Source organism: Phlebotomus papatasi, chromosome 1 (genome assembly GCF_024763615.1).
Source record: "Phlebotomus papatasi isolate M1 chromosome 1, Ppap_2.1, whole genome shotgun sequence".
Taxonomy (NCBI): Eukaryota; Metazoa; Arthropoda; class Insecta; order Diptera; family Psychodidae; genus Phlebotomus; species Phlebotomus papatasi.
The window spans coordinates 3,565,007-3,578,410 of record NC_077222.1 but is presented as its reverse complement, the minus strand read 5'-3'; the positions used below and the strand labels follow the sequence as shown (position 1 = coordinate 3,578,410).

The 13,404-nt window shown below is 33.6% G+C and overlaps 1 protein-coding gene across 1 annotated transcript; it reads right to left on the bottom strand.

Annotated features, from left to right (window-relative positions):
* Positions 1-2,218: 2,218 nt before the first annotated feature.
* Positions 2,219-10,663, bottom strand: LOC129798748 (sodium channel protein Nach-like). Its single transcript, XM_055842061.1, has 5 exons — positions 10,338-10,663; positions 9,525-10,273; positions 9,325-9,463; positions 2,556-2,731; positions 2,219-2,461 (listed from the first exon to the last, which is right to left on the bottom strand). Exons 1-5 carry the CDS (start codon positions 10,661-10,663, stop codon positions 2,259-2,261), a joined length of 1,593 nt encoding a protein of 530 aa, XP_055698036.1. The 3' UTR covers positions 2,219-2,258.
* Positions 10,664-13,404: the final 2,741 nt, after the last annotated feature.

The window sequence follows — 13,404 nt, the reverse complement described above, 5'->3', positions numbered from 1 at the left end:
TTTTTTAAAAGAAAATTGCGTTAAAACTTGAGAATAATGCTTCTAAAGAAATTTTCTTACACCAAAAAGGCTCATTAGAATTTACCATAAAAGATTTCCATAGTGGTACTATTCCATTGCAAAACAAAAAGGACAAATTTTTGTCCTTAACATGTTTTTAAGCACATGACTGTTCTCAAGTGTGTCTGCATTATCGATTTTTCTTTTTGTTGGTTCCTATCTTGACTGTTTTTCCCAGTCCTCGTTATGTTCTAAAACCACCAAACAGTCGTGACAGGAACCAACACAAATAAAAGTCCTGGAAAACATAATGGTGACATTAGTGATATTCCAATGAAAAATGAAAACGTATTTTTATCACTTTACTGTTCCTAAATGCTTCTACACAATCGGCTTTTCTTCGCATTGTTTCCTGTCACGGCTTTTTGGCGGTTTTAGAACATTTCGAGGAATGGGGAGAACATTCAGAATATGTATCTCGATCATCTCGATCATGTATCTCGAATGTTTTCTCCATTCCTCGAAGTGTTCTAAAACCACCAAACAGTCATGACAGGAAATAATACGAAAAAAATTTCGATTACGTTAAAGCACTTAGGAACAGTAAAATGATAAAAATACGTTTTCATTTTTCATTGGACTATCACCATTATGTTATCCAGGAGTTTTCTTTGTGTTGGTTCCTGTCACGACTGTTTGGTGCTTTTAGAACACTTTGTGGAATAGAGAAAATATTCAAGATAGGAACCTACACAAAGAAAAGTCGGTAATGCAGAAGCATTTGAGAACAGTGAAGTTCTAAAAAAAGAACATGTTCATTTTTAATTGAAATAGCGCCATAAATTCTCATATTAATCTGATTTTAGTAATTTTTTGAATAGTTCATAAACCATTATTTTTTTAGAATGAATATATTAACTTTCTTTTAAGTAAAAGAATTGAAACGTAGCTTCAATTTTCCTTTATTTTGAAGTGTTTTATGAGTGTTCTCTGTTTAAAATTCACTATTAATCCATTTCCACAACTAGATATTTTTTTTGTACAGGACAAGAACATTTCCACAATAAATTCTACAAAAACATTTCCTAATGGGCTTTTCTTTGTGGGAAAATTAGATAAAAAAACGAATGAAATATTGTGGAAAATATTTTATTCTTGAAAAATATACTTCAAACGCTGTTGGAAGCGAAGAAGACTTTTCCTTCAAGTAAATTCAATGATGAAAAATTGAATAAAAATGCTTTTCAGAGTCTTAAAAGCTTTTTTTCCTGTTAAGTTTATTTAAAAAAAAATTGCTGAAAATTCTGTTAAACAATTCTCTAAAAGCTTTTAGACAACATTGTCCTTCTTTTATTAAGAAGTTTATTAAAATCTTTCCCAAAGTTCATTAGGTTTTCTGTAGTTTCTTTGAACAAAAATCACCGTAAGTCCATTTTTAAATTTTCTTTTATATTTTTGATAATTTTTTTTACATTATGTTTCTGAATGAAACAGTGACTAATTCTATGAATTTAGAACAAGTGAAAAATAATTTTATCAGTCCAAAAACAAGCGTTTAAGTAGCACGATCGAAAAACGATCCAGTTACCACACCTGACTATATTCGTTGCAGTTTTCATGGAAATTTTTGTATTACAATTAAAAAACGCAAACGTTTCAATTTTATTTAGTCACAGCCTCTTAATGGGGCGTGGTCTAAATTTCTTTTTCGATCGAACTTACTCCAAAAGTCTAATAATAACTTCCTGTAAGGTATCAAGTTTAAAAAGGAAGCAATGCTCATCTGAAGCTATGTCTTTTCTTCTTGTAGCATTTAATTAAAAACAATTTGAGTTTGAAAAACATAAGAACACTAATAAATAAGCTATGAACAAACAAATAAAGAAGACAATATCAATGCTGCAAAGAAGTGAAGTCTAGAGATGAAAAAAAAAATGTTAGCATATAATGCGATTTAAATCAAATTTCTTACTGTTAGAGATTACAAAGAGAGGGAAGAAAAAAAAAACAAATAGCTGTATAGACAACAAATCTCTTAAAATGACGATAAAATTGTATGAATAGAAGTGGAAGAGATATTTCTCAATTTGGCGGCTAAACACTCCCCACGAAAACAAAAAAGTAGCTTAAAGCTCTGAATGAGAAAACAATAAAAAAAAGAAAATTAAGAAGAAGGCGTGTATAGAAGTCAAAAGACAAAAAGAGTTGATGCTTAAGAAGAAAAAGCCAAGGTGAATCAATAAAGGAATGTTAATCAATTATTTGTGATGCATGACAGTTAATCGTCCTTTGACTTGAAGTGCCTGGACATGGAGACGACTGATGAAGAGATCTCGCTTTTTCAGCTCCTCCTCAAGACGTCGGAAATTCATGTAGAGTCTGACTGTGGCAAAATAGGGCACCTCCAACATGCTGAGGATACTTATGCCCAGAAAAAGATTGAACACTCCACCCAGATTTGCTATTCGGGGAGCAATATAGAAAACCTTATAAATATTTAATGCTGGATTGGAGTCAATTTTTTTTTTGGGAGAGAAATTCTGGGTGTCACTCACCAATAAGGACGACGAAATCAGACAGCAAATCGCGACGCAATTTCATGAAATCATGCGATCCAAAAAACACGTGAACGATCATGTGAGAACTCACGTTCAGGTCCTTGCTGCAAAATGTCCGATAAATATTTAATTCCTTACCCACACTCATTATCCTTGTTTGGGAAGAGGTAGCACATCACAGAATGTCCTGACACCAAAAAGCGCTAGAGCATGAGATGAGCTTTCATGAAGGTGAAAATTAAATATTGATGAGAGAGCTTCAAATTCTCACCGAAATCTCATGGAATTTTCAATTTTCCACCACCTTTTTCTTTCCCAAGAGAGCTCTTTGGAGCCACTGAATATATGGGATGACCCCAAAAGTTGACAAACTTACCGGGTGGCCTTCTTTGGGAATACTAACTAATAAAAGAGATTATGTTTTAAAGTTCTAGCTTTTTTTCCCTGAAACTTTACAGGTAAATTTTTTTTAAACATTATTCTGCGAGGTGAATGTTTTGAAAATTATTAATTTAGAACACAAATTGAATTGTATCATACGTTTTACGTCTCAGGTGTTTGATGTTTTTGAATTTGACACATTCTGAAAAATTATAGAGCGAAATATCCTTTTAGGACTCATCTAAACGAGGATATTCCGAAATGTACCAGTAACTTTCGGAAAATTTCATTTATTGGTTAGTTTCTGAGGTTAATTTTCTCCATCGTCTGTTATAATCACCCTAAGTGTGTCTCGGCTAAAATAAATACTTTAAGACTTTGTTTTACCCCAGAACGTTTCAAAAATGTAATGACATCTACACCCTAGAGAAATTTATGTCCATATTGAAGTTTTTCCCTCACAAGTGCACGGAATTTCCCTCAATATGGACATACTAGCATCGAACAGACTGGGCCATTGCTCTTTTAATCGATTTTCAAAGGAGAAATAGAGAAGTGAATATAACACCTTCATTGTTTTCGATTAGATAATTCACTGAGAACAGCGCCATCCAGTGTAAGTAAAATGTCCAAGGCGGGAAATATTTTCAGTTGTTCAAAACAATATAGTTCACATTATTCACATGTATTTTATACTAAACTTTAATTTCACTAATGCCTAGACTCATTTTAAATACATATCAAAAGTTTTCACAAGAGTTTTATGAGTAAAATTTCCTTTGTTTTGATTTTTCCTGGCATCAGCTGATTTCGATGGTGGTCGATGAAATTTCGAACAGTGAATTCAAATAGAGAATGTTAACGGACTATGTGATATGGGATTGTCAAGAAAAAGCAATTGACCGGGCAATTGCTTTTTGCTTTTTGTTCAAGGTACTTAAATTTGGCTAATTTTACTAAAATATCATTTTCTTTTTACAGAATATTGTCTCAGAGAACGGAAAAAGATCAAATTGATGCAAAAATGGGTTTAATGCCTCAATTTTTTGAATATTTTTTCCACGTGTAAAAAAGCAATGAAGAAGTGCAAAAGCAATGACCATGTAAAAAAGCCCAGTCTGTTCGATGTGACTATGTCCTCAACTAATTTATGAATTATTTTTGTACAGTGATAGACGGAAAATTTCTAGAAAAATGAAAAAAATAATTTACTCAAACTATCCGCCCACGCTAGCTACACTTTATTGCCATCTCTCTGACAATACATGAACACTATATCTGGATCTGGATGATCTGAACCATAAAAGTGTAATGCCATGAGGAGCTGTCGTATTCCAATATCGCTTGTTTGTTCCTTTTGACCCTTTCCAACTGTTTTTCGAACAATTTGTAATTAAAATGAGTTAGTTATTATCAATAACAATATCCATTGACAGTTTCAGTAGTTTGTGTTGTATGATTCCCCATTGGTCCTACCAAACGCAAAAAATTGTCGTCTTAAGAAAGGAGAATGGTCAATAGTATATGGGCGCTGGTCCCGGAATCGCCACAAACCAGAGTAGGCGCATTTTGTAGGTACTGATATAAGATTGAAAAATTGCCGGGACCCAGGACCATAAACGCTGGGAGTCCTTGTAAAAATGCCTTTATCCTTTCGAAAAATCGCTGTTTTGACAACGAATTACGCAAGAACGGCTAAAGTGATTTTGATGAAATTCAGTATAGGGTCACTGTATGACTTAAAGTTTTTATCCATGCATACCACCCCCTCCCCCTACCCTCCATTCTGATAGCCCCCATACAAAATGAGGGCACTTTACCTTATAACTCCTTTCTAAGAGGAGGTAGAAAGCTGAAATTCGACAAGGGAACAAAGCTTAGGGAAGACTTTTAAACCATGTATAATATCTCTCTCCTCTGTCCCCCTTTCTGGTAGCCCTCATACAAAATGAGAGAATTTCACCTTATAACTCCTTTCTGAGAAAAGATAGAAAGTTGAAATACAGCATGGTAACAAGGCTTAAAGAAGACTTTTTAACCATACTGCCCAAACTCTTCGTCCATCACCCCTCCTGGTAGCCGCCATACAAAATAAGACTATTTTACCTTATAACTCCTTTCTAAGAGGAGGCAGAAAGCTGTAATTCGACTAGATGTCTATAAATGCATATAAAATCTAGAAAATTATTGTTAACGTTATTAGTTATTCATTTTTTTTTTCAATCTTTTACAAACAAACTACTTCTTCTCAGAAAAAAGGTCAAAATGTTCTCATTTTGTATAGGATTACTAGAAGGGGTGGTGGAGGAGGGGATTAACATGCATGGTTAAAGTGTCTTCCATAAGCTTCGTTCCCTTGTTGAATATCAGCTTTCTACATCGTCTTAGAAAGGAGTTATAAGGTAAAGTGCCCCCATTTTGTATGGGGGCTATCAGAATGGAGGGTGGAGGGAGGGGGTGATATGCATGGATAAAAACTTTAAGTCATAAAGTGACCCTATACCGAATTTCATCAAGATCACTTTAGCAGTTCTTGTGTAATTCGTTGTCAAAACAACAATTTTTCGGAAGGATAAAGGCCTTTTTTACAAGGACTCCCAGCCTTTATCGTCCTTGGTCCCCGCATTTTTCTCAAACTTATATCAATATCTTCAAAATGCGTCTACTCTAATCATTGTATGAAGATGTACCAGCGCCCATATACTTTTGATCATTCTTCATCATTCTAAAACATAGTTTTTATGCTCTAGAACTGTTCCTCCATGGTTTAGAACATTGATCCCAGAACAGAAGTTGTTACCTATACTAATGTCTATCCAATGACATAGGTCCCGTTCGTGGCGATTCCGGGACCGGATTTGACCATTCTCCTTTGGCTGTCTTGTCAATTTTGATGCTTCACCAGGTAAAAGCTATGATACTTTAGATTTGGTATATTCAAATCATAGCCATTGCTCATCGCCTGTACTGATTCGATGCTGGAAATCTTTCTTTCATAGCAAAAAAGCTAAATTCCAGAAGTGGTTTTTTGAATTTTTGTTTGATTTTTTATGTTTCCTTATAAGTAGAAACGCTTAAAAATACCTCTTTAATTCATGTTTAGTGCCCTCGAAAACCAGTGTAATCATCTTCATCCAGTAATGCTTGCAGATCGGCTCTATCAATTGTTTTTGGTCCTTTTGCCCTCTTCTTCAAAATCCCTATTTCTGAAATATTTTAACTGATTTTCACAGGTGGTTTTCGATTATGCATGTTCTCTGTAGGTCTCTTTAGCCAAATGATGTACTTTACTTGATTTTTTCTCATGTTAAAGTCCTAAAGTTACACACCCCACAAATGCTGCTTTTTTAGCACAAAACTCAACATTTTTGTTGTTAGTAAAACATTTTTTAAGTTGCTATGTCTGTCGGTATTGTAACTGGATATTGCTGACAGATGACTATTCTCCAAAAAAACATAACTTCACTCATGTATGTAGTCTACATATGTCGCTACTACCATATATTATTAGAAATTCATAAATTAGTTGAGGACCTATTAATTTTGTGTAGTTAGAGGCCATAACACGGAGTTGTACAAGCAAAAATTAACTTTCCAAAAGTGATAAAGTCTAAATAAACCTGTAGGGGTATTTTGTAATACTCTGGCACCGCTGGCAATGCAATAGGGTAAGATAATTCGGAATCAGATGGTCAAAGAAAAAAAGGAAACCACTAATAAGTACAAGAATTTACATTCGAGAGTATTTATTCGTTGTTTTTCCCTTCTGCCGTCTAAAACTGTTAAGAAAAATCATAGTTCCAAATTAGACATGATTCCAAAATACCCCATCTTACCCTATATGACAAAATTCGTTCGAATCTCAGGAAAGCTTTTTCGAAAATGTGATTCTGTAACCGTAACATGCTTTTTGAGCTTACGTGACAATGTCAGAAGTCACGTTTGAAGTTGGTGACAAATTTAAAAATTTATAAAACCAATCGAACACGTTTTAAGCAAGATGGAAAGCATATGCAAAATCGGTCCCGGTCAAAATTCCGAAAGCCAAAATCCCAAAATGCCAAAATCCTGAAACCCAAAAGCCCGCAACGCTAAAATCCTGAAAAACCAAAATCCCAAGAAGCCCGAAAGAATGACTATCCTAGAGATTTTTTTTCTTCAGGATTTCACCTGTTTCTCTCTTCACATTCCTCCAGAACTGATCAGATCCTGCTTTGAGATTTTGTCTTTTCGAGATTTTGGCTTTCAGAATTTTGGCGTTCAGAATTTTAGCGTTCGGAATTGTGGCCAGCACCGATGCAAAATATCGCTATGAAAAGAGACTTTCATTATAAAATTCAATGAATTACATTTCCGATGATACTCCCTCCGTTCCGAAAAGAGTCGTAGGGGAAAGCGCGCTACCTTTGGATGACTCAAGCTTCGGACAATTCAATTTTTTCTTTTTGTTCCTTATGGATTTCACCCGTAGCTGTTTCCTTAAAATTTGAGGCATTGGACTAGCAATATAATATTTTAATGAGCCAAATTCATTTATAACACATTGAAGAAATGATTTGTGCAAAGCATAAATCGTCCGAAGGTAGCGAGCTTTCTCCAACGTTAAAACGCGAAAAAATAAGGCATTTTTAAGACATTCGTTTCTCAACTTACCATCGAGACTGGACCCCAATTTAAGTGCTGAACATTCACAATAGTCCTCTACAATAATTGTGGTACATAAAACACTTACCAACAAACTTTCCCCTAATCTTAATTTTTTCTCAAACGTATGACTTTTTCGGAAAAAGATTTTTTCACAAACGTACGACTTTTTCCGGAACGGAGGGAGTATATGATATGACCGAAAAGTTCAGCTCAAAGACATACAGAATTATTCAACCGGTTACGATGTTTTCTAATGATTTTATGTAAATTTTCTTAATTCAGAAATACCTTATTAAGCTTTTTGTAAAGGGGAATTGTAATTTAGAATTTTCGGATTTAGAATTTTATTTCGAATTAAAGGTTTCGTATCAAAATTTTCCCATTTGAATGGATATTAAAGACCCATTCAAACTGAGGTATTTCGAAGTGTAACCTTCTAGGCTATGCTAATATAATACCTTTGCTATCTATTATAATCTCCCAGAATGTGTCTTGGCTAAAATATAAAATTGATTAAGCTTTATTTTTAATTCAGGATGTAATGAAAACATGTCTTTCATGTTAAAATTATGTTAAAAATTAATGCTTTATAATTACTGTACCACCAGAAATTTATGACTAAATCTATTACTTTATAACCTAAAAACAGTGGGAAAGCAGGGTCTCAACTTTGAGAAATGCTTGAACTTGCAAAATAGAACTCTTCGCAAAGTTTTTCTTCGCAGTTGCAGAGAAAAAAATTTCTTTAATGTCTGTGAATTTGTACTGGGGACTTTCGAAATGCTCGTAAAACGTATAACCTACTAAAAAGTTCGTAAAAGTTTGTATTTTTGACACACATTTTTCGTTAAATGCTCACTTGACGTACAATATTCGTTCTTTGACAAACATTTCTCCGTACATTTTTGTTCAACATTTGTTTGTACAATTTTTTGTGTGTTTACGAACTTTTACGAACAAATGTTTGTAAAAGAACAAAAAATCCTAGTTAAAGTGTCATGTAATGAACAATGTTTATGGAAAAAGTACAAATATTTGCAAACTTTCTAATAGATTTTACAATTTACAAAAATTTCGTAAGGCCCCATATGAAATTCAAAAACATTTACTTACAATTTTACTAAATATTTTTTCTGTGTGCTGTGTTGCGGAGGATATTGGTTGGCCATCGATTAGAACTTATTAATAAACTAATATAAAACTTATTCTAAAATCGAAAATTGTTGAAAAGTGCACGTTTTAAAATGTTTTGATATTTTACGTTCAAGCAAGTCTTATTGTTTGGGACATAATTTTAAAGGACCTTATTTGACACTGAAAAATCGTTAAAAGGAGTGAATAGAGGTCATTAGCAATGGACTAAAATCATATTCTGAAATGAAAAAAAATCACTAAAATCGTTTTCGAAATAAATCAGAAAAGATTTTTTTTGTAGCGAAGACGAAAAATCGAAAAACGCCCCTAAAATTATATCGACTTATGGAGGGGGTCATTGAAGACCAAACGTCAAAATCTCTTACCGTTTGGCTTCAAGATTGAAAAAAACGACAAAGTATTGAAGTCAAAACACTGTATAAACTATTTCCTCCTTTTTCAACTTTCCGCAGATTTTTTCTTCTTTCGGAGGCCTTTTAATTAAATCCAATTTTGACTCATTCGGTTGAGAAATAAGCTCTCTTGGGGGAAATCAATTCAAATTCTTCAAATGATATAATGGAAGTTTAGCTAATGTACTTACTAAAGTGGCGAGGTTGAGTACGTTATTTTTGTGATTGCTGCACTATTTGATCGGACATCGTAGTAAATCCCATTGCAATTGCTAGGACAACTGCATGAACTTTCAGTAGAACTATTCGCATCCTGTCGGTTGAGGAGATCTATCGAAAAAAAATGACTTTCAGATAAAATTCGTTTACTTTCCCTGAAAAAATCCCTCACCGTAGTTGTCCACGAGGCAGGGAATTTTAGTGACATTGCACACTTCCAAATGACGAGGATTTGGGAAGAAATATAGTACACACTGGCAGAAGTTTAGTGTCTGATCAATTCTGCACTCAATATCGCAATTATTCTCGTGATAGACACCGAAGTACTTAAGAATGTGTTCAGTGGGAAAGAAGCATTTTCGATCTTCAATGGGAAGTAGTCGAACGGCATCTGAACAGTTTGTCTGCTCCCCGGATACCCTGGCCATACTCTCAAATCCCAATGGGTAGATTTTCTCAATGCTCCTGTCCCCGGGATAGGCAGCTGGTTCGTTTATCAACACTCTGATACCTTTTGTGTAGACTCCATCGATGGTTTTGTCCTCAAAAGCTGGTGCTAGAACCACTGAGAGTCCACTACCAACGCCAAAGTGATTTGTTCGGCGAGCTGTGAATTTCTTATTAGAGGCCTGAACATAGAAGGAACAGCAGAAACCACGAAAAGTCGGAACGCTCTTGAACAGAGTGGAACAATTTTCGATTTTTCCTTCCCAACGACAACGAAATAGAAGATCAGAACATGGTTGCTGAATCAGACGCATTATAGTGGAGACCGAGACATTATTGGCATCCAGAATGTCCTGGAGTGTAGCCAAATCCTCAGGATCGACTTCCGTAATATAGTCAGAAAAGCCCAAAGTACTCTTGAGCCATTTGACTATTTTTTTAGTTGAAATATCCTGAAGATTTGCAGGGATAGTTCTGCAGGTAAGTTTTACAAAAATTAATTTATTATTCCCGGTTCTGAGATTCCCAGAAATCTTACAGATTTTCCGCGAATTCCTGCGTCCTATCCATATTTATCCTGTTAACGTTACAGAATGTTACCCCTGGAAAATCTAGTTCAGTTATTGGAACATTGACACTCTCAACGTTCATCCTCGTCGGATTCAATTTGTAGGCCTCCCAGAATGTATTGACTAGCATAATGGCGAGGATGAAGGAGGTAGATGTGACTATTAGCCACATAATGTGAGTATAGACATTCCCCATTGGATCTTCAATGTAGCGAATTCCGTGGATAAAAGTTCTCTCACAATATTGATGCCAAGTTACAAGAATTGCCTTTCGAAAGCACCTCAAAGTCCTCATTTCTTCAATCTCCTTCACAAACTAAACTAATATGATCCCTGATGACCAGAAGTAGGGAAAAATTAAGCATAAGGATACCCATTCAAAAACCAAATCAACTTCTTGTTGGAGAGATTCTTTCTCTAAGTTTCCTGAATTTATGACTCAGAAAAATCGATTACATTGAAAATTTCTAGGCTTAATCCGATATTTCTGTTAAGTAACGATTTTATTGAAAATTAAATCCGACTTAATCACAGTGAATCCCACAATAGTATTCAAAAGGAAAGGTAATACGAAACCAAAGGGTCAAAGAGAGTTCAGGATCAACAGAAGAAATCCAGGCCTTGTTCCTCAATCATTAGAAATATGTGGGATTGCATTTCACCACGGCATACTATATTGGGATTGGTAATTTCAATTCTATCATTGTCAATTCTGTCGTAGAAAAGGAATCCCAATGCAGTTTACAAAGAAAACTGCAATCCCAAAAGCCTAACTATCATTGTACAGACAATCTGTATCAAAAAATAAATAGATTTGGTCACAAAAAATCAAATTTGAGCAGTAGTGCAAGTTTTGAACGAAATTCGGGCCCACTTTCTTTTTGTATTTCTAATTTTAGATGCTTTCAAAATATAATAACTATGTGGGATTGAATTTTACTACAGAATACTGTATTGGAATTGAAAGGTTCAATTCTATACTGGTGAATTTTGTCGTAAAAAGCAATCACAATGCAGTTTATAAGTAAAACTGCAATCCCAAAAGCCTAACACTATCACTGCACGAACGAGCTTAACAAAAAATAAATAAATTTGGTAGAAAAAAGTCAAAATTGAGCAGTAGTGCAATTTTTGAATAAAACTGGGCCTCAGTTTTCTACTTTATTAGTAAATTTTGAATTTCTAATTTTTTTAAATGCTTTCAAAATATAAGAACTATGTGGGATTGAATCCTACTACGGAGTACTGTATTGGAATTGAATGTTTCACTTCCATCATCATGAATTCTGTAGCAAATAAGCAATCCCAATGCAGTTTATAAGTAAAACTGCAATCCCAAAAGCTTTACACTATCACTGCACAAGCGAGCTGTAACAAAAAATAAAATTTGGTAGCAAAAAGTCAGATTTGAGCAGTAGTGCAAGCTTTGAATTAAATCTGGACCTCAGTTTTCTACTTTATTAGTAAATTTTGAATTTGTAATTCCTTTAAATGCTTTTAAAATATAGGAACTATGTGGGATTGCATTTTACCATGGGATATTGTATTGGGATTGGTAGTTTCAATTCTGTTTTAGTGATTTCTATTGTAAAAAGTCAATCCCAAATCAGTTTTTAAGTTACTATGCAATCCCAAAGCTTAAAACTATCACTGTACGAACGAGCTGTAACAAAAAAATTATTTTTGTCAAAAAAAAAAGTCAAATTTGAGCAGTAGTGTAAGTTTCCAATGAAATCCGGGCCTCAGTTTTTTACTTCATAAGTAAATTTTGAATTTTTAATATTTCAAGTGCTTTTAAGATTCATAAAAACTATGTGGTATTGCATTTTTCCACTAGATTGTGTATTGGGATTGGCAGTTTGAATTCTATACTAGTGAATTCTGTCGTAAAAAAGCAATCCCAATGCAATTTATAAGTAAAAATACAATACCAAAAGCTTAAAACTGTCACTGTACAAACCAATTGCAACCAAAAATTAAATGGGTAAAACATTTTTGGTAATTATTACTGCAGCCGAATTATTAGATCAGGGAAATCTTGCAAGTTTTCACAGATAGAAAGTAAATAGTTTTTAGTTTAGACCTGTTTGGATGTTAATTTATATAAATTAATCTGTGGCAAAGAGCAGAGACATGGCAGAGTGGTAAGTATCATGATGCGCCGTGGATTTTTCTATATCTTATATCAAATCCATTTTTGTGGAGAATTAGATATTTCAGTGACTAAAATTCATATTTAGTGCTCAATTTTAATTTTTTACTGCTCACTTTTATTACTTACTGCTCAACTTAAATTTTTATTGCTCAATTTTATTTCTTTACTGCTCAATTTTTGTTTTCTACTGCTTAATTTTTGTTTTTGCTGCTCAATTTTAATTTTTACTGCTCAGCTTTATTTTTTACTGCTCAGTTTTATTTTTTTCTGCTCAATTTTTGTTTTTTACTGCTCAATTTCAATTTTTACTGCCAATTTTTTGTTGCTCATTTTTTTTTATTACTGCTCAATTTAAATTTTTGCTACTCAATTTTAGCTTTCACTGCTCAATTTTATTTTTGATTACTCAATTTTTGCTTTTTATGGCTCCGGCACAACTTTTAGATCGGTAAAATTCCATGAAATCAAAATTCATGTCTTTTTCTTTCTCAAAAGATTTGCATAAGTCTGTCCCACTTTAACATACTCCAAATCGGACTGAACTAAATTTAATTTGGTGAGATGTTCAAAAGAAGAAGAAGTGTGTAAAAAAGTAGGACAGACTATGCTAAACTTATAAGAAAAAAAGAGATGTGAATTTTGATTTTATGAAATTTTCCTGATCTAAAAGGTCTGTCGGAGCCATTACAGCTCAATTTTAATTTTTACCGCTCAATTTTATTTTTTTAGTGCTCAATTTTAATTTTTACCGCTTAATTTTATTCTTTTACCGCTCAATTTAATTTTTATACTGCTCAATTTTTGTTTTATACTGCTCAATTTTAATTTTTACTCAATTTTATTTTTTTACGGCTCAATTTTTGGTTTTTACTTCTCAGCCT